At 45.5% G+C, this 23,440-nt stretch overlaps 1 protein-coding gene across 1 annotated transcript in view; it reads left to right on the top strand.

Annotated features, from left to right (window-relative positions):
* LOC138676943 (CD5 antigen-like) overlaps nt 1–16,591 on the top strand; it is a 50,709-nt gene extending 34,118 nt beyond the window's left edge. The window contains exons 5-8 of the mRNA XM_069766659.1: nt 1,513–1,646; nt 2,756–2,931; nt 13,525–13,790; nt 16,235–16,591. Of these exons, the coding sequence (XP_069622760.1) occupies nt 1,513–1,646; nt 2,756–2,931; nt 13,525–13,790; nt 16,235–16,485 (827 nt within the window). The 3' untranslated portion in view covers nt 16,486–16,591. The remainder of the gene's footprint in view (nt 1–1,512; nt 1,647–2,755; nt 2,932–13,524; nt 13,791–16,234) is intronic.
* Nucleotides 16,592–23,440: the final 6,849 nt, after the last annotated feature.

The following is a 23,440-nucleotide window of genomic DNA, read 5'->3' as shown; positions in this document are numbered from 1 at the left end:
CTCGCTCAGTGCGCTTACATTGAGCGAGGGCATGAAGATGGCATGTGATCGCACACTTGTGGTCATGCTCACAGTCAGTAGTGTGCGCGATGTGAGGATTCACAAGTCTGCAGTCACATAATGCCCCTACTCCATACACGCCGTGATAGAAAAGTCCTTTATGGAGAAGGCTTTGCACCCAATATTTTTGTAATACTCTTATTGTGCGCAATTTTCTTCTGAGGGAAGATACTTTATTTTATTTTCCCCATGGGTTCTTCTTCAGTACGTATCTTAGCATTAGTGTAAAAAGCTGACCTGTTATGGACAGCGATACATGTGCAGTGCATGGAGGTCCTTAGAGGTCCTCAGCCTTCCTGACACACAATAATGGTCATCATCTGCCCCCTTACAGGAATGTGAATCATATGTAGCGTCATCCCGGCATCGGGGGGATGTGAATCGTCCTTTTGTGGTCAAAAGCCACTCATGGCTCGTTCATAACGACATGGCTTTTTCATTTCCTAGAAACAATTATGTATGGTATGAAAATGCGCATTTCCTGGGTCGCCTGGCCCAGGCTGATCTAAATATTAGGCAGGGAATCGTTGGCTATATGACAACATTGTACAGTGAGGACGCACATGGCGTCATTGTGTCATCTCTGATGACAGATTTACCTTGTGTTGTACTGGGAATATCCAGTGATCCTGCAGCCTGAAAAGTCGCCCACTTGCATCAGGATTATCAGACATTGGATGCTGATGATAATAATAATAATAATAATAATAATCTTTATTTGTATATAGCGCTAACATATTCCGCAGCGCTTTACAGTTTGCACACATTATCATCACTGTCCCCAATGGGGCTCACAATCTAAATTCCCTATCAGTATGTCTTTGGAATGTGGGAGGAAACCGGAGTGCCCGGAGGAAACCCACGCAAACACGGAGAGAACATACAAACTCTTTGCAGATGTTGTCCTGGGTGGGATTAGAACCCAGGACTCCAGCGCTGCAAGGCTGCAGTACTAACCACTGAGCCACCGTGCTGCCCAGTTGGATACTTGCTTATCGCTGGGGGGGCTGACACCTGGGACCCCAGTAGTGCTGAAAGAGCTGCTCTGGAACCATGAGATTGGGGACAGAACGGATGTGGGAATGTGCAGCCTCCTCTCCATTCACTGTCTATGACACTATTGGAAATAGCTTTACTCCACAGTCCTATAGACAATGAATGGAGCAGAGGCCGAGCATGCACACCTCCACTCCATTCAGCACAGGGCTCGGGATTATTGTACATAGCCCCAGTCTTGGGATCACTGGCTTCCTAGCGATCGGTAAGTTATATAGAATAGGGGATAACTGTATTTATTTTTGTGAGTAACGCTATAAAGAGATAAACAAGCTATTTAACAGATTCCTGTGATAAGCCGCTAACAAACCTATAGATATAGTATATAGGGGGGCTTATACTCTATAATAAGCCACCAGATTGGGTGACTATCGTTCTTATGTTTCCGCTCCGCAGATGTGAGCTCATGGAGACTCTCCAGGGGCCGCAGGTCTTGTGATGGGCACGTAGAGGTGTTTACGGCTGACACATGGAGTCCTCTGTGTTTCAACAGCATCAAGAAAAGCGATGCTCCTCTGCTCTGTCAGCAGGTAAGACCGCGAGCTGTGTAAGGCACAATAGTCCTGGGTATTAAATCAGATCATTTCTATATCGTTTAATTTCCCTTTAAACCTTCTCGTTAAGCCGTGCTATAACGCAGATGTATCTCTCCGTGACTAGGTTCATCTGTCATTCTGGAGTCTGGCTCTGCACTGGTGGCCGTGGCACTTTTAACAACTTAACAATTGGGGGTGGGGGGGCATAAATATGTAACAATTTGCCAAATATTAGGTAAAAGAAGCATCTCCTATCAGTAGCCTTTAGCTCCCGTTCTCTGTAGGATCGCCTAATGGTCAGACACATCCTGCGCATCCAAAATGTCTGTCTGTAGTAATTAACTGGATTCTGTTACCCAAATGTAAAGAGCATGTATAAAATGGTCATGCTTTGCCGGTGCCTTTGCTTGATTAGTTTTCAAACAGGAATTCGGGGCACCTTTTAAAATAGTCCAACTATTGTACCCCCCCAGTTAATATGCTCAGAGGCACACGGTGGGGGTGACCACTTTACTTGTGAGCCATAATGAGTTGCAGCCACCGCTGCCGATTAGCTCCTATCAGTGCAGCCGGATGTGGAAGTGCACAGCATAGTGGCTGCAGCCGGGTACTGCACATCCGCCCCTATTGATTTCAGTAGGGGGCTGCTCTTCAGTACACGACCACCATACAGTTGATAGAGCTTTGCTGGGCAGCTCCGCAACTGAGCACATCCTCCCGACGTACCGGGAACAGCTGAGGGCACCAGATGTTGCACCCCCACCGATCAGGTATTGATGACCTATCCTAAAGACAGTCAGTATAAAAGTCCGAGTAGGGTAATGTGGTGTTTATTTTACAAGCTCCGCTGTTTTCCACAAGTAATCGGCAGGGAAAAAAAACTTCAAAATTTGCTGTGGATTCTTGCTGAATTGCTGTTGAGATTTGCTGCAACAAAGCAACGAAGTGTGAACGTAGTCATAGGGTGGAAATGCCTTGTAATCTGACGCTCCCCAGCTGCAGGGATACCGTCCATGTAGGAATATAATCGAGAAGGTCATATAAGGAAGACAATATGTGATTTAATTCCCTCGTCTCTCCCTTTGGTCTCTTCTGCGCACCAGATGGGCTGTACACCACAGTCGCCTATTTTCTCACCACTTAACAAGGTCAAGTCGTCTCTGGAGCCGGTGACTTTACAGTGTCTGGAGAATGGTAGCTCTCTGTGGGAGTGTGACAACTACGCGGTTCGGACTTGTGCATCCGGCCTGACCACGTATCTGCAGTGTAACCGCACTCGGTGAGGCCTTTATTTCATATATGAGGAGTATAAATGTGTGATGAAGGGTAGAGACTCGGAAGAAATGAATAGTTTGCAGCCATGAAATGTAGGGCGATAATTAAGCAAAAGAACAAATGTAAGTTTGTAAAGAACCTCGTATTAATCGTGATAATCGTATTAGAGCATCTTTTGTTAGAACTCTGTGTTGTGCTATTCCTCTGTTATTCCTCCTGGAAATGTAGGAATACATTGATAAAGTGGAAGTTTCCCCATGTCAGATAGTGCAGGGACACATCCTACTGACAAAGAACAGTAACTTCTAGTGACGGGAATTACAAAGGTAATGCACAGTGCATAATTTAAGGACAAGATGCTACAGAATTGTTATTCTTTGGGGACTACTATTTGCCAAAACTGATATGTCAGGAAAGCTATTCTAAAAGGGGAATATGTAACGGAGACCTTCCGTCATGAATTATCTTACTTCATCCATATATATAATTGTCTAAGGGGTACTTCCGTCTGTCTGTCCTTAGCTTCCGTAACGGAAATCCCGCGTCGCTGATTGGTCTTGGCAGCTGCCTGTCATGGCTGCCGCGACCAATCAGCGACGGGCACAGTCCGATTAGTCCCTCCCCTGCACTCACTGCCCGGCGCCCGCTCCATAATCCCCTCCACTCACCGTTCACACAGGGATAATGGCAGCGGTAACGGCCCACGGTGTAACGCACTCCGTTACCGCCGCTATTAACCCTGTGTGTCCCCAACTATTTACTATTGCTGCTGCCTATGCAGCATCAATAGTAAAAATATGTCATGTTAAAAATAATAAAAAAAACAAAAAACCTGCTATACTCACCATTCGTCGCCTTTCCCGCTCCTCGGGACGCTCCGGTGACCGCTCCATTGCAAGCGGCAGCTTCCGGTCCCATGGCTGGTATGCGACAAGGACCTGCCATGACGTCACGGTCATGTGACCGCGACGTCATCACAGGTCCTGTTCACACCAGCCCTGGGAGCGGAAGCTGCCGCTTGCAATGGAGCGGTCACCGGAGCGTCCCGAGGAGCGGCGGATGGTGAGTATAGCAGGACTTCAACGGGCCTTCGGAAGGTGAGTATATGTTTTATTTTTTATTTTAAGTCTCTATACTACGTGGCTCTGTGCTGTATACTCCGTCGCTGTGCAATATACTTTGTGGCTGGTCAATATACTACGTGGCTGGGCAATATACTCCGTCGTTGTGCAATATACTTGGACAATATACTCCGTCGTTGTGCAATATAGTACGTGGCTGGGCAACATAGTACGTGGCTGGGCAATATAGTATGTCGCTGGGCAATATAGAACGTGGCTGGCCAATATACTACGTGACTGGCCAATATACTACGTGACTGGGCAATATAGTACGTGGCTGGGCAATATAGTACGTGGCTGGGCAATATACTACGTGGGCTGGGCAATATACTACGTGGGCTGGGCAATATACTACGTGGGCTGGGCAATATACTACGTGGTTGTGCAATATACTACGTGGCTGGGCAATATACTACGTGGCTGGGCAATATACTATGTGGCTGGGCAATATACTATGTGGCTGGGCAATATACTATGTGGCTGGGCAATATACTATGTGGCTGGGCAATATACTATGTGGCTGGGCAATATACTACGTGGCTGGGCAATATACTACGTAGCTGGGCAATATACTACGTCGCTGTGCAATATACTACGTGGACATGCATATTCCAGAATACCCGATGCGTTAGAATCGGGCCACCATCTAGTCTACTATATAATTGTCTAAGGGTCACTTCCGTCTGTCCTTCTGCATTTCTGTCTGTCACGGATATTCATTGGTCGCGGCCTCTGTCTGTCATGGAAATCCAAGTCGCTGATTGGTCGTGGCAAAACAGCCACGACCAATCAGCGACGGGCACAGTCCGGCGGCAACATGGCCGCTCCTTCCTCCCCGCAATCAGTGCCCGCTCCGTACTCCCCTCCTGTCAGCGCTCACACAGGGTTAATGGCAGCGGTGACCGCGGTGTAACGCACTCGGTTAACGCTGCTATTAACCCTGTGTGTGACCAAATTTTTACTATTCATGCTGCCTATGTAGCATCAATAGTAAAAAGATCTAATGTTAAAAATAATAAAAAAAATAAAAAATCGTTATGTACTCACCGTCCGTCCGCCCCCCGGATCAGGAACCGGCCTTTCCGCTCCTCGCGACGGCCCGGTGACCGCTCCATGCATTGCGGTCTCGCGAGATGATGACGTAGCCGCCTTGCGAGACCGCAATGCACTCTGCAGACCGGAGCGCGCGAGGAGCGTCTGTAATCGCTTCAATTCAGGGGCCAGCGGAGGGTGAGTATATCACTATTTTTTATTTTAATTCTTTTTTTTAACAGGGATATGGTGCCCACATTGCTATATACTGCGTGGGCTGTGCAATATACTACGTGGGCTGTGCAATATACTACGTGGGCTGTGCAATATACTACGTGGGCTGTGCAATATACTACGTGGGCTGTGCAATATGCTACGTGGGCTGTGCAATATACTACGTGGGCTGTGCAATATACTACGTGGGCTGTGCAATATACTACGTGGGCTGTGCAATATACTACGTGGGCTGTGCAATATACTGCGTGGGCTGTGCTATATGCGCTGTGCAATGTACTGCACGGGCTGTGCAATGTACTTCGTGGCCTGTGCAATATAGTACGCAGGCTGTGCAATGTACTACGCGGGCTGTGCAATATACTGCGTGGCCTGTGTTATACACTACGTGGCCTGTGTTATATACTGCGTGCGTGGTACTACGCAATATATACAATTTATACAATATACTACGCGGGCTGTGCTGTATACTCCGTGGGCTGTGCTATATACTACGTGGTTGTGCTATATACTACGCGGCTGGCCACGTAGTAATCAGCGACAGGCGCAGTCCGAATCCTGTGTATCCAATGTATTATTCTAAAATCTTCATAAATAAACTACATACATATTCTAGAATACCCGATGCGTTAGAATCGGGCCACCATCTAGTTGTAATATAAGCGCCAAAAATAGGTGGTCCTCTTTTTCAGGGCTTTTTTGCTCTGGACATCTGGGCCCGTGAGATGGGTTTGTGGAAGCTGTGGTCATCCTGTCTGCAGGACCCTCTGATAACCGTCCATAAATTTAATTAACTCCTTTCAAAATGTTAAATTAATCCTTCAAGGACTCAGAGATTTGGGGAGGAAAATAAGAAAAAAAAATGGTGGTGCGTCTTATAATCCACAGTAGCTTAACTGTGGGGAGCTGTCGGGGGAGCAAGGTCCCAGATGACAGGGTCACTGCTGCAGGAAGCTGGTGGAGGCAGGAGATGCTGCAAGCCCCAGGCTGGTATGAAGTGGTGTTCGGCGGTGGTAGTAGTGGGGTGATGCTACGGGCCCCAGGCTGGTATGAAGTGGTGTTTGGCGGTGGTAATAGTAAGGTGATGCTTCCGGCCCCAGGCTGGTATGAAGTGGTGTTCAGCGGTGGTAGTAGTGGGGTGATGCTATGGGTCCCAGGCTGGTATGAAGTGGTGTTCAGCGGTGGTAGTAGTGGGGTGATGCTACGTGTCCCAGGCTGGTATGAAGTGGCGGTCTTTTTTTTTTTTTTTTTTTAAATCAGATAATTTTTATTGACAGTATTCAAATTAACAACCACACACAATTGTGTCAAAAAAGAATAGACATGTTTACAAACATTTTGAAACAAACCCCCAATTCCCCTCCCTTAAAGCCTCTATAAACAAGAATAGGACAATAGCATACATTGCTTACATAATAAAACAACATCCCATTGGAATCTGTTCCTCTCCATCCATGGTTTCCAAAGTGTTTCAAAGGTTTTCACACTTTTCCTTTTTTTTTAGAAATACCCTTTTTCATATTAATGACCATATCAGACTGTCTACAAAATTCCTGCAGAGTCAGCGGTACCTCACTCAACCAGTGCCTGGCAATTAGCTATCGCGTAACATACAATAATCTAGCTATGGCCACTTTATGATGATTTGGAACTAGGATCTCTTCCACGTATCCCAAAATAAATATCACAGGATCGCTTGCGATTGTACAGCCATGCGATTTTCCAATTGCTTCTCCCACCTCCAAACAGTATGAATTCAATCTCGTACATTGCCATAACGTGTAAAATCCCTGCCCTCTCGGACTGGCACCTAGGACACTCGGAAGTCTGTCTCAACCCTGCCTTTTATATAGTCTATCTGGAGTCCTATACACTCTGTGAAGCACATATATTTGCGCAAGTCTACCCGGCTCACTTAATGATAATTGGAGAATATACTCCATGATATCCTCCCATTTATCCTCCTCTATCCTTCCCAGCTCTTCCTCCCGTTTCTCTTTTGCCTTAATAGGAAATCTGTTAAGAAAGGTATACAACAAATCCCTATAAATATCCGAGACTACCCCTTTCGTTCCTCCCGACGCACAGGCGTAGTCTACCAGAATGTCTCTATAAAGTCCCATATCAATCGTTTTACTCTGCGTAAGATAGGCATTTCTCAACTGTCCATACTGAAACCTACAGGTCTCCTGCAACCCACAACTCTCCTGCAGTGCCTCAAAGGATAACAGTTCTTATGCGTCCTGAATCTGAGCCACATATTGAATACCTAATGATGTCCAATTTGTGAATTCCCCCATTTTAATAAATTCAGGTAGTATTTCATTATACCATATTTGGGAGAGATTTGTTAAACGTCCCACTTCTCTTGTCTTTTTAATTGCCTCCCATACATTTTGAAGCAGTGTCCAAGTAGGATAGGCCATTTCAAACTTCCCAAATCCCCTTGCCTCCAAGCCTTGAACCAATGGGGCCCTTCCCACCAACCAAACCAAAATCCGCTGGACCGAGCCCAATCCATTCTCCTCACTCCAACCTCTCATCTGCTTACCCTGCGCTGCCAAAAAGTAGATCCAGGGATTCGAAAGCGCTAGTCCCCCCCATCTTTAGGCCTCTGAAGCAATTCTAGCCTAATTCTTGGCTGTCTCTTCCCCCAAACGAGGTCTCGAAATATTGAGCTTATGGTATGAAACCATTTTTGGGGCAACCAAACGGTGGAGTAAAGCAATATATATAATAATTGGGGCATAAGAATCATTTTAATTAAATGTATCCTTCCCACCACAGAGAGGTGTAATTTGCACCACGTCCCTACTTTCTTCCTAAATCTGTCCAACAATGGGGACAAATTTAAATCGACATTGCTTGAAAGATGAATAGATGCTTGAACACCTAAATATTTGAACTGCAGATCCACTGACGGCTTGCTACCTTCCCCTGATATCAGGATGTCATTGCCCCCCCTTTATCCACTATCAAGATATTTGATTTTGTCCAATTGATTTCAAGACCCGATATATCACCAAATGTCCTGAGAATATTCATCACACCGTCCAGGGCCTCTCCAGAATTTTCTAAAAAGAGTAACCTGTCCTCTGCATATAGGGCTATTTTCTCCTCTATCATGCCATACCGCAACCCCCTAACCGAAGCCGAACTCCTAATTGTCTGTGCTAGGGGATCCACTGCCAACGCAAACCGCAGCGGCGACAGCGGACACCCCTGCCTAGTCCCCTATATAAACCAAAACTTCCAGACAACTCTCCATTAACTCTCACCCTAGCAGTTGGAGAAGAATACAATAACCTCACCCATGAAATAAGTTGGACCGAAACCAAAAGATCTCAAAACCTCCCAAAGATCGCACCATTCAACACTATCACACGCTTTACGAGCATCCAGTGAGACTACAACTCTATTACCCTCGTTGTCCGACGGCACCTGCAAGTACAGAAATAATCTACGTAAGTTTATCGCTGTAGACTTATTTGGCCTAAAACCAGATTGATCAGGATGGACCAGATTCTGGACCACACTTGCCAAACAATTAGCCACTACTTTAGCCAAAATCTTAACATCTGCCGTCAGCAACAAAATTGGCCTATATGATTCCCCCAATTCTGGGTCCTTACCTTCCTTTAAAATAACTACTACTGTCGCCTCTCTCATGGACGCAGGCAGCTCTCCCTCCTGTAGTGTCTCATCAAAAACTAATCTTTAATTTAGCCACTGAAATATCCAATAAATTCTTATATGTCTCAACCGGTAGTCCATCAGCTCCAGGGGCCTTGTTGTTAGTCATTGACAAGATAGCAAGTCTAATCTCCTCTTCCGTTATAGGTTCATCCAACCTCCTCCTGTCGCAATCCCCAATCCTAGGAAATTTCGCCTCACCAAGGAAGTTTTCAATGTCCCCCAATGTAGCCCTCAACCCAGACGAATACAACTGTTCATAAAAACTTCTAAGCTAATCCAAAATATCCACATCATCTGTCAACACAGTCCCTTCATCTGTCCTTAGTTTGTACACATATGATGATTCTTTCTGTGCCGCCTTTACCATTGAGAGCAAGTGCCCCACTCTTTCTTCTTCCTCAAAAAACTGTAATTTCTGAAAAGCTCTTCTTCTCGCCGCCTTTTTCAAATACAACTTTTTAACTTCTTCCTGGGCTTCCCTTAGTCTACATTGAGATATCTCTGATGGGACCGACACTATATCCCTTTCTGCTCTTTCTAATTTCTCTATGATGTCTTTATCTTCCATCCTAGTTTTGGATTTACATCTAGAAATCTCCCTGAAAAGAAGACCCCTCAGAAAAGCTTTCATTGCGTCCCAAACTGCCCGCTTATCGGCACAATCTTCATTAAACTGCCAGTATTCTGTGATCTCCTTCTTAATGTTATCCATATTAATATGTTTGAACCACAGGGGCTGAAATTTCCACCCCCGTCCAGTCCTCCCTCCTGTCCATTTAATTATGAGGTCTATAGGCTTGTGGTCCGAAATCACTCTCGGGAGATATTCTATCCCACAAATCATGCGCGTCATTAAATCGTTTCCTAGTGCTAGGTCAATCCTGGAAAGGGAACCGTGAGTTGCAGAATAACAGGAGTAGCAAACTACATTCTCATTCCTCACTCTCCAGAGGTCCACCATCCCCAATTCTGTCATATAATTCCCAAACGTCGACAGTTTTTTAATGCCTTTGCTTAAACGTTTCTTATACCTGTCCCACCCTTCATCCATCACATTATTGACATCCCCAATAATTAACATTGGTAACCCCATACCTCGTTTATACAATTCAAATATTTCTTGTACCTTTTTCCCAGAATATGGGGGTGGGAAATAGACAACCACCAGACATAATGGTTGCCCATAAATTCTGCAGAATAACAGAACATATTGCCCATCTCTATCTACATGGCTCTCAATTTCTTCAAAAGGCGTGGACTCTCCAATCAGAACCGAGACCCCCCTAGCATATGAAGAATACGTAGAGTGATAAGACCTCCCAATCCACCTCCTTTTTAGCACATCTACCTTTTCTGTAAGCAAATGTCTCCTGGAGACAACTGACATCCGGACCCCATTTTCTCACATATTCCATAATTGCTGTCCTCTGGGTACCCTCCGACAGTCCTCTTATATTCCAACTAACCATTTTAATTGTGTCTCCCACCTTAAAGCCTCACAAATACAAATTCATGACCCCTTGAAATAGGATGCTGTTCCCAGTAAGCTATAAGTCCCAATTTCCAGCAATAAGCCCCATCCCCCCCTCACTCCCCCCTCCCCAATTTTCATTAACACAGTAACCCATAACTGATCCGCTGTTGTTTTTCGCCTCTTACCAGAGAGTAAGTAGTCCAGCGTCTTACTACCCTTCCCTCAGTACCTGTAAACCGCTGTAACTAGAACACCTCCCCAACCCCTCTGCATATAGAACAACATTATTACTCTGAGAACCGCAACAACCATTAAACCAAAGTCCAGTGGTAACAATAAGGCAGCATCATCTTCATCTACAGAATCTTCCTTTTCCTTCCCTCTTTCTTTGTCAGCTGTAAGCTTCTGCTTATTTAAGTCCAGCCACTTAGTGGCTTCTTCTGGTGTTGGAAAAAGTGAACCGTCCCCAGGGCTACAACCCTTAATTTCGCCGGTTATAGAGTAGAATAAATCAATTTCAAGTATCTCAATCTCCTTTTAACCGCTCCATAACTCATCCTCTACTTTTGCACCTCAGCCGAGTAATCTGGGTAAATGGAGATCTTTTGGCCATTAATGCACATGTCCTCAGCTGTACGAGCACTCCTCAATATGGCATCTCTGTCTCTATAGTTCAGGATCCTAGCAAGGATAGTACGAGGGGGGGACCCTGGCGGGAGAGGTCTCATAGGAATGCGGTACGCCATTTCCACCGCAAATAACTTAGACAGGTTATCAGCGCCTATCTTGTCCTGGAGCCATTTTTCAATAAATTTTGTAGGGTCATTTCCTTCAGTCTTCTCAGGGATACCCACTAGTCTCACATTATTCCTCCGTGAGCGATTCTCCAGATCATCGTTCTTATTAATCAAAGCAGCACATTTTTGCAGACACTGAGTATGGGACCTCTGCATTTTAGAGAGTTGATCCTCCAGCACACTTACTCTCTCCTCTACCTCTCCCACTCTTATCCATTTTGGTCATGTCTGCCTTTATTGTATTAACTTCTGCTATAGCCCCATCCACTCTGAGTGAGAGTTGTTATTGCAGTTTTGCATGATCTGATCAGATCTTAAATGTCTCGCAAAGTGGGTTCCCCTGTTATAAGCTCCTCCACAGTCTCTTGCTCCACACCATCATTTTCCCGCCTTCCTTCCTCCCCCTTTGGCCCCCCTGTACTGTATCATCCTCTGAGCCTTCTCCTTGCACGTTCATTTTCTCTCCAGCCTGTTCCTCCTCCTCTTCAGCTATCTCCTTCCCTGCTCCATCCACCCAGGCATACTTTTCAAGCTTAGCAGCCACCTCTAGCCTCCTTGCATATGAGGCATTTGCAACGCCCGCTCTCTCAGCCGCCTCCACACTGTCAGCGCCATCTTGGGTCCGGGTCACTGCTCCTGCCTTGGCGTCCTGTTGCCTTTTCCGGACCATATCCGCAGCTCTGCACAGCTTCACACGTCAGGGCTGACCTCTGGTGACCTCCCTCAGCCGCGCAACGCGTTATCAGCTCCCAGAGAGATCTCATCTTCAGGATAAATGCAGGGTCACAGCGGAGGAGCTCCAGAAGCCGACCGCTCACATCAGGTGCTAGGCCACGCCCCCCATGAAGTGGTGTTCAGCGGTGGTAGTAGTGGGGTGATGCTACGGGCCCCAGGCTGGTATGAAGTGGTGTTCAGCAGTGGTAGTAGTGGGGTGATGCTACGGGCCCCAGGCTGGTAGGAAGTGGTGTTCAGCAGTGGTAGTAGTGGGGTAATGCTACGGGCCCCAGGCTGGTAGGAAGTGGTGTTTAGTGGTGGTAGTAGTGGGGTGATGCTACGGGCCCCAGGCTGGTATGAAGTGGTGTTCAGCAGTGGTAGTAGTGGGGTGATGCTACGGGCCCCAGGCTAGTATGAAGTGGTGTTCAGCAGTGGTAGTAGTGGGGTGATGCTACGGGCCCCAGGCTGGTATGAAGTGGTGTTCAGCAGTGGTAGTAGTGGGGTGATGCTACGGGCCCCAGGCTGGTAGGAAGTGGTGTTTAGTGGTGGTAGTAGTGGGGTGATGCTACGGGCCCCAGGCTGGTATGAAGTGGTGTTCAGCAGTGGTAGTAGTGGGGTGATGCTACGGGCCCCAGGCTGGTATGAAGTGGTGTTCAGCGGTGGTAGTAGTGGGGTGATGCTACAGGCCCCAGGCTGGTATGAAGTGGTGTTCAGCAGTGGTAGTAGTGGGGTGATGCTACGGGCCCCAGGCTGGTATGAAGTGGTGTTCAGCAGTGGTAGTAGTGGGGTGATGCTACGGGCCCCAGGCTGGTAGGAGGGGGTGTGCGGTGACTCCATCGACATTTTGCAAAAGCCCCGAGGCCCCGTGCTTTCCATGCTTTTCAATGTGATGGCGTCCTGGAAAATGGCTGCCGTAGGTGGCACATGCGCAGATTGAGAACTCAGTGCCGAGATTTAGGTAGTTGTTGAATTAGGTAGCAGTGGACCTGAATGTTAATTTAGATATTTCTTGGGTTTAATAATTTTCATGGGACAAAATATATTATTTATAGGGGTTAGCTGCTACTACTATGTAACATTACATTTTTATATAACTCTGAGAACCTGACTAGGTCGTATGTAAGGCATTTAAGCGTTGTGTGGAGTATAGAGAGGCCACACATATCACAGGCTGACTGTATCTACTGCCTTTCTCAAATTTGAGTAACCTGTATAGAAGTGGGCTCAACTCCTGAGCACGTTCTGTACAACCTGCAGTCACCTGTGATGGAAAAGTATGCAGTAGGTCGTTAAAGGTGTAAAGAGGTTTTCTTAGGTATATATGAACATTAGCCCAAAAAAATTGATAATGAGTAACATATTATTCATCTATTTAAAAGTTATGCCCCCATTTTCTCCATTGTATTTGACAGAACAATAAGTTTCCACTAGTGTGAATAAAGGGGTAAAATGTAATTGCTACTATCGTGCCTGTCAGGGAGTGTAACTTGTGGATGTGCCGTCTTACCCTGCTGTCTGTGTGTCCCCAGAATGGAGGAGTCGTGGCTCGTCTGGCTCACCATATGTTTTGCTGCTATAATGATCCTGATTTTTTGCTGGTTTCGAGTGGTCAAGTCTTGGAAATGTTGTAATCAATGTCTGCACAAGAACGTGCTTTATATTTTCTGTAAAAGATCCAATCCCCATCATAAAATTCATGCACGGAGGAGCATTTACCACCGGGAACCCCCTAATGTCCAAGTCCAGGAAACCAATAGTCCTCCATCTTCTCCGGGAGTTGTGCAGGATCCGAGCGGTAAGTTTTACTTTTGAAATATAGACTGTACTTTCCCCCTGTACAGAGGCATTTGTGAAGCAGACAAGTCTCCGTTCACATCAGGGAGGGGTTTCTGTGCTAGTATTGATGAAACCCGTGAGACTGACTTGTGTACCTGATCCCATGTTGCAATAACATTATCTCTTTCTTTATATATAAAAATGTACAACGTTCTAATATACTTGTATTAAGAATGGTGGCCACATCTGAAGCAATCGTTCTGGATCCAGGCAACTCCCATTCTAATTTGTGCTCAGTTCAGGAAAAAAGTTTCCTGTATCGGCACCTCATCAGGGCTGTGAGTGAAGGCATGGGCACCTCATCAGGGCTGTGAGTGAAGGCATGGGCACCTCATCAGGGCTGTGAGTGAAGGCATGGGCACCTCATCAGGGCTGTGAGTGAAGGCATTGGCGCCTCATCAGGGCTGTGAGAGAAGGCATTGGCGCCTCATCAGGGCTGTGAGAGAAGGCATCGGCGCCTCATCAGGGCTGTGAGTGAAGGCATGGGCACCTTGTGATGGCTATGAGTGAAGGCATGGGCACCTCGTGAGGGCTGTGAGTGAAGGTATGGGCAGCTCGTGAGGGCTGTGAGTGAAGGCATGGGCACCTCATCAGGGCTGTGAGTGAAGGCATTGGCGCCTCATCAGGGCTGTGAGAGAAGGCATCGGCGCCTCATCAAGGCTGTGAGTGAAGGCATGGGCACCTCATCAGGGCTGTGAGTGAAGGCATGGGCACCTTGTGAGGGCTATGAGTGAAGGCATTGGCACCTCATCAGGGCTGTGAGTGAAGGCATTGGCACCTCATCAGGGCTGTGAGTGAAGGCATAGGCACCTCGTGAGGGCTGTGAGTGAAGGCATGGGCACCTCATCAGGGCTGTGAGTGAAGGCATGGGCACCTTGTGAGGGCTGTGAGTGAAGGCATGGGCACCTCATCAGGGCTGTGAGTGAAGGCATGGGCACCTTGTGAGGGCTGTGAGTGAAGGCATTGGCGCCTCATAAGGGCTGTGAGTGAAGGCATGGGCACCTCATCAGGGCTGTGAGTGAAGGCATGGGCACCTTGTGAGGGCTATGAGTGAAGGCATTGGCACCTCATCAGGGCTGTGAGTGAAGGCATTGGCACCTCATCAGGGCTGTGAGTGAAGGCATAGGCACCTCGTGAGGGCTGTGAGTGAAGGCATGGGCACCTCATCAGGGCTGTGAGTGAAGGCATGGGCACCTTGTGAGGGCTGTGAGTGAAGGCATGGGCACCTCATCAGGGCTGTGAGTGAAGGCATGGGCACCTTGTGAGGGCTGTGAGTGAAGGCATTGGCGCCTCATAAGGGCTGTGAGTGAAGGCATTGGCGCCTCATCAGGGCTGTGAGTGAAGGCATTGGCGCCTCATCAGGGCTGTGAGAGAAGGCATTGGCGCCTCATCAGGGCTGTGAGAGAAGGCATTGGCGCCTCATCAGGGCTGTGAGAGAAGGCATTGGCGCCTCATCAGGGCTGTGAGAGAAGGCATTGGCGCCTCATCAGGGCTGTGAGAGAAGGCATTGGCGCCTCATCAGGGCTGTGAGAGAAGGCATTGGCGCCTCATCAGGGCTGTGAGAGAAGGCATTGGCGCCTCATCAGGGCTGTGAGAGAAGGCATTGGCGCCTCATCAGGGCTGTGAGAGAAGGCATTGGCGCCTCATCAGGGCTGTGAGAGAAGGCATTGGCGCCTCATCAGGGCTGTGAGAGAAGGCATTGGCGCCTCATCAGGGCTGTGAGAGAAGGCATTGGCGCCTCATCAGGGCTGTGAGAGAAGGCATTGGCGCCTCATCAGGGCTGTGAGAGAAGGCATTGGCGCCTTATCAGTGCTGTGAGTGTAGGCATGGGCACCTCATGAGGGCTGTGAGTAAAGGGGGCTGGCTGACAAGTTCATTTCAGTAGCTAAGCCAGGCCTTTTATCTATCATCAGACAGAGAAGGGGGCCAGCTTAGTTTTTGAACAGAGCTTGTCAACCAGCCCCCTTCACTCACAGCACTGATGAGGTGCCAACACAGGAAACTGTTCTGCGACGAGTACAAGTTTGAATAGGAGTTGTGTAGACCTGAGACCGGACTTGATCTCTTGCAGTTGGGGCAACTTTCTCTCTACTTGAATCTTGTTTAGTGATGGTGATATGGAGACTGAATGCAGATGCTTTGCTTACGGCCTTCTTGATGTTATTAGGGGATTCTCCTGGAAAGAAACCTGAACGTCTTTCATTAGCTCACTGTCAGTCTCACAATGATTGAATGGCCTTTTTTTGCTTTGTTGAATTTATTAAAAAGTAGGATTTGTTTTTGCTTGGCTTAGATATACCTGTTCCAAAGGTCCAGACAAACCATAAAGTATTGTTCTTTCGACAGATACTCTTACATTCTCCTCAAGTTTTGTTTTCCTTTTTTTTTCGTTTTTGGCAATAGAAGTGAACGCTTTGCTGGCGCCTCATGGTTTCCAGTTGAATAACACCATCACCCCTCCGCCCAGCTACATGAATGCGCTGCGTGTTTTGTCCAGACCTCTGGAGAACACACGGACTCCGCCACCAAGCTACCTCGAAGCGCTAAAGATTCTGTCTCGTCCAGTCTTGGTCCATGTTAATGCAACAGAATACTTTGAAGAGAAAGAGGACCTGGATGTTCTTACCTCTAAAGAGAAAGGAGAGGACTCTTAGTGCCAATTAGGAAATTGTGATTTTATTCTATGATTAATTATATTTATAGACATTATCTGGAACTTTTTATAAACATATTAGCAGTAAATCTCTCATGTTATTGGTGTCTGATTGCCTACTGGGTCTCTTTTACAATATCTACTTCTTTATTTATTATATTATTTGCACAAATCACTAGGCCTTTTTGGGGCCCCAATGGGTGCTGAGTAACATGCTAAATTATTATATTTTTTTTTTTATATATATATTTCTATGGTTGTCCAGGACTCTTACTAATTCATGTCTATGACACACTATATATCTGTCATGACCAATGTTTAAAGCAGGAGTCTCAAACACTCTCCATTGTGGAGCCCAAGGGACTGGCAGTTGACGTCAGGCGCCATTCTGGCTGTGGAAGAGGAAAATGACTCTCTTCGCGGAGAGCACGAGGTGCAGGTGAGAAGAATTTTTTTCTTTTTTTTTTGTATGTGAAGAATGTCAGAATGGGGATTATTACAAGAAGTAGATGTACTACATTATTACAAGATTACGACCAGGACAAGGGATATTATTACAGGAGGGTGGACCAGGATGGGGGACGTTAAAGGATAAGGAGCAGAATTATTATATGGGGCAAATTGTGAAACAATATTACTGGGTGAGGCCAATGGGGCTGGAAAAAAGTTGCAGTATTTAGAATCTATTTTTTAATTTTTAAAGTAATGAAAAAATACCAAAAATATCTTGATATTAAAAATTTTATATACAAACCAAAACCTGTACAATAACCCTCATGATGATAACCATTAAAATAGTTTTAAAAAGCCCAAAATGTTAAAAAAGGATGAAAAGTCATATGAAAAAAAAATGGTGTCACTGAAAACATCATCTTGTCCCGCAAAGAATGCAGCCCATCATATTCACTTTTTTTTTATGTGCTGCCCATTTACCTCTGGGTTAAAGGGTTTTTGGGGTGATGGAGAGATCCTGGAGGAGAAGATTTGTGGCACATTACCGCAAGTATGCAAGTCGCGTACAAGTGCTCACGTGATGACCGCTCAACAAGCAGGTAAACAGACTGGAGTTCTTAGACAATGGAAATGGGCTCCTCGGGCCAATTAATCACTTACATTGCATGGTGAATGCCACTAAAAATAAATCCCAAGAAATAAAACCAAAAACATTGTGGAACGGCTGTTATTTATTTTTGCAGGAAATAAAAAAAAAAAAAAAGTTTACAACGCATTTTGTACCCAAAAGGAAGCCATTAAAAACTATAACTCCTCTCACAATAAAACAAGCACTCGTATGGCTACGTCAATGGAAAAAAAACGTTTGGGAATAGTGAAACAGTAAAAAAAAAAATGTGGTCATGTCTTCAAAATTCAAGATGGCTGCACCCACAAGGGTAAAAGTTTAAGCCCCCATACACATAAGAGTAATATCTGCTCCATCTGCCGATTTATCAAGGGGTTCAGTTAACACATTGTGCATGGGGGGCGGGGGGGGTGCCGCTAACTTTGTCAGGAGTGGAGATGTCAATCGGGCATGTCCAATTTTGCTGGGCTGACGGCAATTAATATGTATGGGGAACTTTATGTAGTATGTGATTGTATGATCAGTGGAAGGTCCTGGGGTTGGAATTGTGCTCTGCAGTAGAAAACTAAAATTTAAACAAAAAAAGAAATTGCTAATCCTCAAAGATAACAGCCAACTATAAATCTATATACAGTACAGAGTAAAAGTTTGGACACACTTGCTCATTTAAAGATTTTTCTGTATTTTCATGACTACGAAAGTTGTAAATTCACACTGAAGGCATCAAAACTATGAATTAACACATATGGAATTATATACTTAACAAAAAAGTGTGAAACAACTGAAAATATGTCTTATATTCTAGGTTCTTCAAAGTAGCCACCTTTTGCTTTGATGACTGCTTTACACACTCTTGGCATTCTCTTGATGAGCTTCAAGAGGTAGTCACCGGGAATGGTCTTCCAAAAATCTTGAAGGAGTTCCCAGAGATGCTTAGCTCTTGTTGGCCCTTTTGCCTTCACTCTGCGGTCCAGCTCACCCCTAACCATCTCGATTGAGTTCAGGTCTGGTGACTGTGGAGGCCAGGTCATCTGGCGTAGCACCCCATCACTCTCCTTGGTCAAATAGCCCTCACACAGCCTGTAGGTGTGTTTGGGGGTTATTGTCCTGTTGAAAAATAAATGATGATCCAACTAGACGCAAACCGGATGGAATAGCATGCCGCTGCAAGATGCTGTGGTTGGAACTTAAGATCTCAAATTTGGACTCATTAGACCAAAGCATAGATTTCCACTGGTCTAATGTCCATTCCTTGTGTTCTTTAGCCCAAACAAGTCTCTTCTGCTTGTTGCCTGTCCTTAGCAGTGGTTTCCTAGCAGCTATTTTACCATGAAGGCCTGCTGCACAAAGTCTCCTCTTAACAGTTCTTGTAGAGATATGTCTGCTGCTAGAACTCTGTGTGGCATTGACCTGGTCTCTAATCTGAGCTGCTGTTAACCTGCGATTTCTGAGGCTGTTGACTCGGATAAACTTATCCTCAGAAGCAGAGGTGACTCTTGGTCTTCCTTTCATGGGGCAGTCCTCATGTGAGCCAGTTTCTTTGTAGCGCTTGATGGTTTTTGCAACTGCACTTGCGGACACCTTCAAAGTTTTCCCAATTTTTCAGACTGACTGACCTTCATTTCTTAACCCCTTTCTGCCATTAGACGTACTATTGCGTCCATGTGGGGTGGGCTTTACTTCCCAAGGACGCAATAGTACGTCATATGCGATCGGCAGCGCTCACGGGGGGAGCGCCGCCGATCGCGGCCGGGTGTCAGCTGTTTATCGCAGCTGACATCCGGCACTATGTGCCAGGAGCGGTCACGGACCGCCCCCGGCACATTAACCCCCGGCACACCGCGATCAAAGATGATCGCGATGTGCCGGCGGTACAGGGAAGCACCGCGCAGGGAGGGGGCTCCCTGCGGGCTTCCCTGAGCCCCCCGCAGCAACGCGATGTGATCGCGTTGCTGCGAGGGTCTCACCTCCCTCCCTGCTCCCTCCAGCCCCGGATCCAAGATGGCCGCGGATCAGGGTCCTGCAGGGAGGGAGGTGGCTTCACAGAGCCTGCTCAGAGCAGGCACTGTGAAGGCTGCAGCGCTGCATGTCAGATCAGTGATCTGACAGAGTGCTGTGCAAACTGTCAGATCACTGATCTGTGATGTCCCCCCCCTGGGACAAAGTAAAAAAGTAAAAAAAAAAAATTTCAAATGTGTAAAAAAAATAAAAAAAAATATTCCAAAATAATGAAAAAAAAAAAAAATATTATTCCCATAAATACATTTCTTTATCTAAATAAAAAAAAAAAAACAATAAAAGTACACATATTTAGTATCGCCGCGTCCGTAACGGCCCGACCTATAAAACTGGCCCACTAGTTAACCCCTTCAGTAAACACCGTAAGAAAAAAAAAAAAAACGAGGCAAAAAACAACGCTTTATTATCATACCGCCGAACAAAAAGTGGAATAACACGCAATCAAAAAGACAGATATAACTAACCATGATACCGCTGAAAACGTCATCTTGTCCCGCAAAAAACGAGCCGCCATACAGCATCATCAGCAAAAAAATAAAAAAGTTATAGTCCTGAGAATAAAGTGATGCAAAAATAATTATTTTTTCTATAAAATAGTTTTTATCGTATAAAAGCGCCAAAACATAAAAAAATGATATAAATGAGGTATCGCTGTAATCGTACTGACCCGAAGAATAAAACTGCTTCATCAATTTTACCAAACGCGGAACGGTATAAACGCCTCCCCCAAAAGAAATTCATGAATAGCTGGTTTTTGGTCATTCTGCCTCACAAAAATCGGAATAAAAAGCGATCAAAAAATGTCACGTGCCCGAAAATGTTACCAATAAAAACATCAACTCGTCCCGCAAAAAACAAGACCTCACATGACTCTGTGGACCAAAATATAGAAAAATTATAGCTCTCAAAATGTGGTAACGCAAAAAATATTTTTTGCAATAAAAAGCGTCTTTCAGTGTGTGACGGCTGCCAATCATAAAAATCCGCTAAAAAACCCGCTATAAAAGTAAATCAAACCCCCCTTCATCACCCCCTTAGTTAGGGAAAAATTTAAAAAATGTATTTATTTCCATTTTCCCATTAGGGCTAGGGTTAGAGTTAGGGCTGGGTTAGGGCTAGGGTTAGGGCTAGGGCTAGGGTTAGGGCTAGGGTTAGGGCTAGGGCTAGGGTTAGGGCTAGGGTTAGGGTTAGGGCTAGGGTTAGGGCTAGGGTTAGGGCTAGGGTTAGGGCTAGGGTTAGGGCTAGGGTTAGGATTAGGGTTAGGGCTAGGGTTAGGGCTAGGGCTACAGTTTGGGTTGGGGCTAAAGTTACAGTTAGGGTTTAGATTACATTTACGGTTGGGATTAGGGTTAGGGGTGTGTCAGGGTTAGAGGTGTGGTTAGGGTTACTGTTGGGATTAGGGTTAGGGGTGTGTTTAGATTAGGGTTTCAGTTATAATTGGGGGGTTTCCACTGTTTAGGCACATCAGGGGCTCTCCAAACGCGACATGGCGTCCGATCTCAATTCCAGCCAATTCTGCGTTGAAAAAGTAAAACAGTGCTTCTTCCCTTCCGAGCTCTCCCGTGTGCCCAAACAGGGGTTTACCCCAACATATGGGGTATCAGCGTACTCAGGACAAATAGGACAACAACTTTTGGGGTCCAATTTCTCCTGTTACCCTTGGGAAAATACAAAACTCGGGGCTAAAACATATTTTTTGTGGGAAAAAAAAAGATTTTTTATTTTCACGGCTCTGCGTTATAAACTGTAGTGAAACACTTGGGGGTTCAAAGTTCTCACAACACATCTAGATTAGTTCCCTGGGGGGTCTAGTTTCCAATATGGGGTCACTTGTGGGGGGTTTCTACTGTTTAGGTACATTAGGGGTTCTGCAAACGCAATGTGACGTCTGCAGACCATTCCATCTAAGTCTGCATTCCAAATGGCGCTCCTTCCCTTCCGAGCTCTGCCATGCGCTCAAACGGTGGTTTCCCCCAACATACGGGGTATCAGCGTACTCAGGACAAATTGGACAACAACTTTTGGGGTCGAATTTCTCCTCTTACCCTCGGGAAAATACAAAACTGGGGGCTAAAAAATAATTTTTGTGGGAAAAAATTTTTGTTTTATTTTTACGGCTCTCCATTATAAACTTCTGTGAAGCCCTTGGTGGGTCAAAGCGCTCAGCACACATCTAGATAAGTTCCTAAGGGGGTCTACTTTCCAAAATGGTGTCACTTGTGGGGGGTTTCTACTGTTTAGGTACATTAGGGGCTCTGCAAACGCAATGTGACACCTGCAGACCATTCCATCTAAGTCTGCATTCAAATGGCACTCCTTCCCTTCTGAGCCCTCCCATGTGCCCAAACAGTGGTTCCCCCCACATATGGTGTATCATCGCACTCAGGACAAATTGGGCAACAAATTTTGGGGTCCAATTTCTCCTGTTACCCTCAGGAAAATACAAAACTGGGGGCTAAAAAAATAATTTTTGTGGGAAAAAAATTTTGTTTTATTTTTACGGCTCTGCATTATAAACTTCTGTGAAGCACTTGGTGGGTCAAAGTGCTCACCACACCTCTAGATAAGTTCCTTAGGGGGTCTACTTTCCAAAATGGTGTCATTTGTGGGGGGTTTCAATGTTTAGGCACATCAGTGGCTCTTCAAACGCAACATGGCGTCCCATCTCAATTCCTGTCAATTTTGCTTTGAAAAGTCAAACGGCGCTCCTTCCCTTCCGAGCTCTCCCATCCACCCAAACAGTGGTTTACCCCCACATATGGGGTATCAGCGTACTCAGGACAAATTGTACAACAACTTTTGGGGTCCAATTTCTTCTCTTACCCTTGGGAAAATAAAAAATTGGGGGCAAAAAGATAATTTTTGTGAAAAAATATGATTTTTTATTTTTACGGTTCTACATTATAAACTTCTGTGAAGCACTTGGTGGGTCAAAGTGCTCACCACACCTCTAGATAAGTTCCTTAGGGGGTCTACTTTCCAAAATGGTGTCACTTGTGGGGGGTTTCAATGTTTAGCCACATCAGGGGCTCTCCAAACGAAACATGGCGTCCCATCTCAATTCCAGTCAATTTTGCATTGAAAGTCAAATGGCACTCCTTCGCTTCCGAGCTCTGCCATGCGCCCAAACAGTGGTTTACCCCCACATGTGGGGTATTGGCATACTCAGGACAAATTGTACAACAATGTTTGGGGTTCATTTTCTCCTGTTACCCTTGGTAAAATAAAACAAATTGGAGCTGAATTAAATTTTTTGTGAAAAAAAGTTAAATGTTCATTTTTATTTAAACATTCAAAAAATTCCTGTGAAGCACCAGAAGGGTTAATAAACTTCTTGAATATGGTTTTGAGCACCTTGAGGGGTGTAGTTTTTAGAATGGTGTCACACTTGGGTATTTTCTATCATATAGACCCCTCAAAATGACTTCAAATGAGATGTGGTCCCTAAAATAAAATGGTGTTGTAGAAATGAGAAATTGCTGGTCAACTTTTAACCCTTATAACTCCCTAACAAAAAAAATTTTGTTTCCAAAATTGTGCTGATGTAAAGTAGACATGTGGGAAATGTTATTTATTAAGTATTTTGTGTGACATATCTCTGTGATTTAATTGCATAAAAATTCAAAGTTGGAAAATTGCGAAATTTTCATAATTTTCGCCAAATTTCCGTTTTTTTCACAAATAAACGCAGGTACTATCAAATAATTTTTACCATTGTCATGAAGTACAATATGTCACGAGAAAACAATGTCAGAATCACCAGGATCCATTGAAGCGTTCCAGAGTTATAACCTCATAAAGGGACAGTGGTCAGAATTGTAAAAATTGGCCCGGTCATTAACATGCAAACCACCCT

The sequence above is a fragment of the Ranitomeya imitator genome, chromosome 4 (assembly GCF_032444005.1).
Source record: "Ranitomeya imitator isolate aRanImi1 chromosome 4, aRanImi1.pri, whole genome shotgun sequence".
NCBI lineage: Eukaryota > Metazoa > Chordata > Amphibia > Anura > Dendrobatidae > Ranitomeya > Ranitomeya imitator.
Note: the sequence above shows the minus strand (reverse complement) of the source record. Positions and strands in the feature narration are given on the sequence as shown.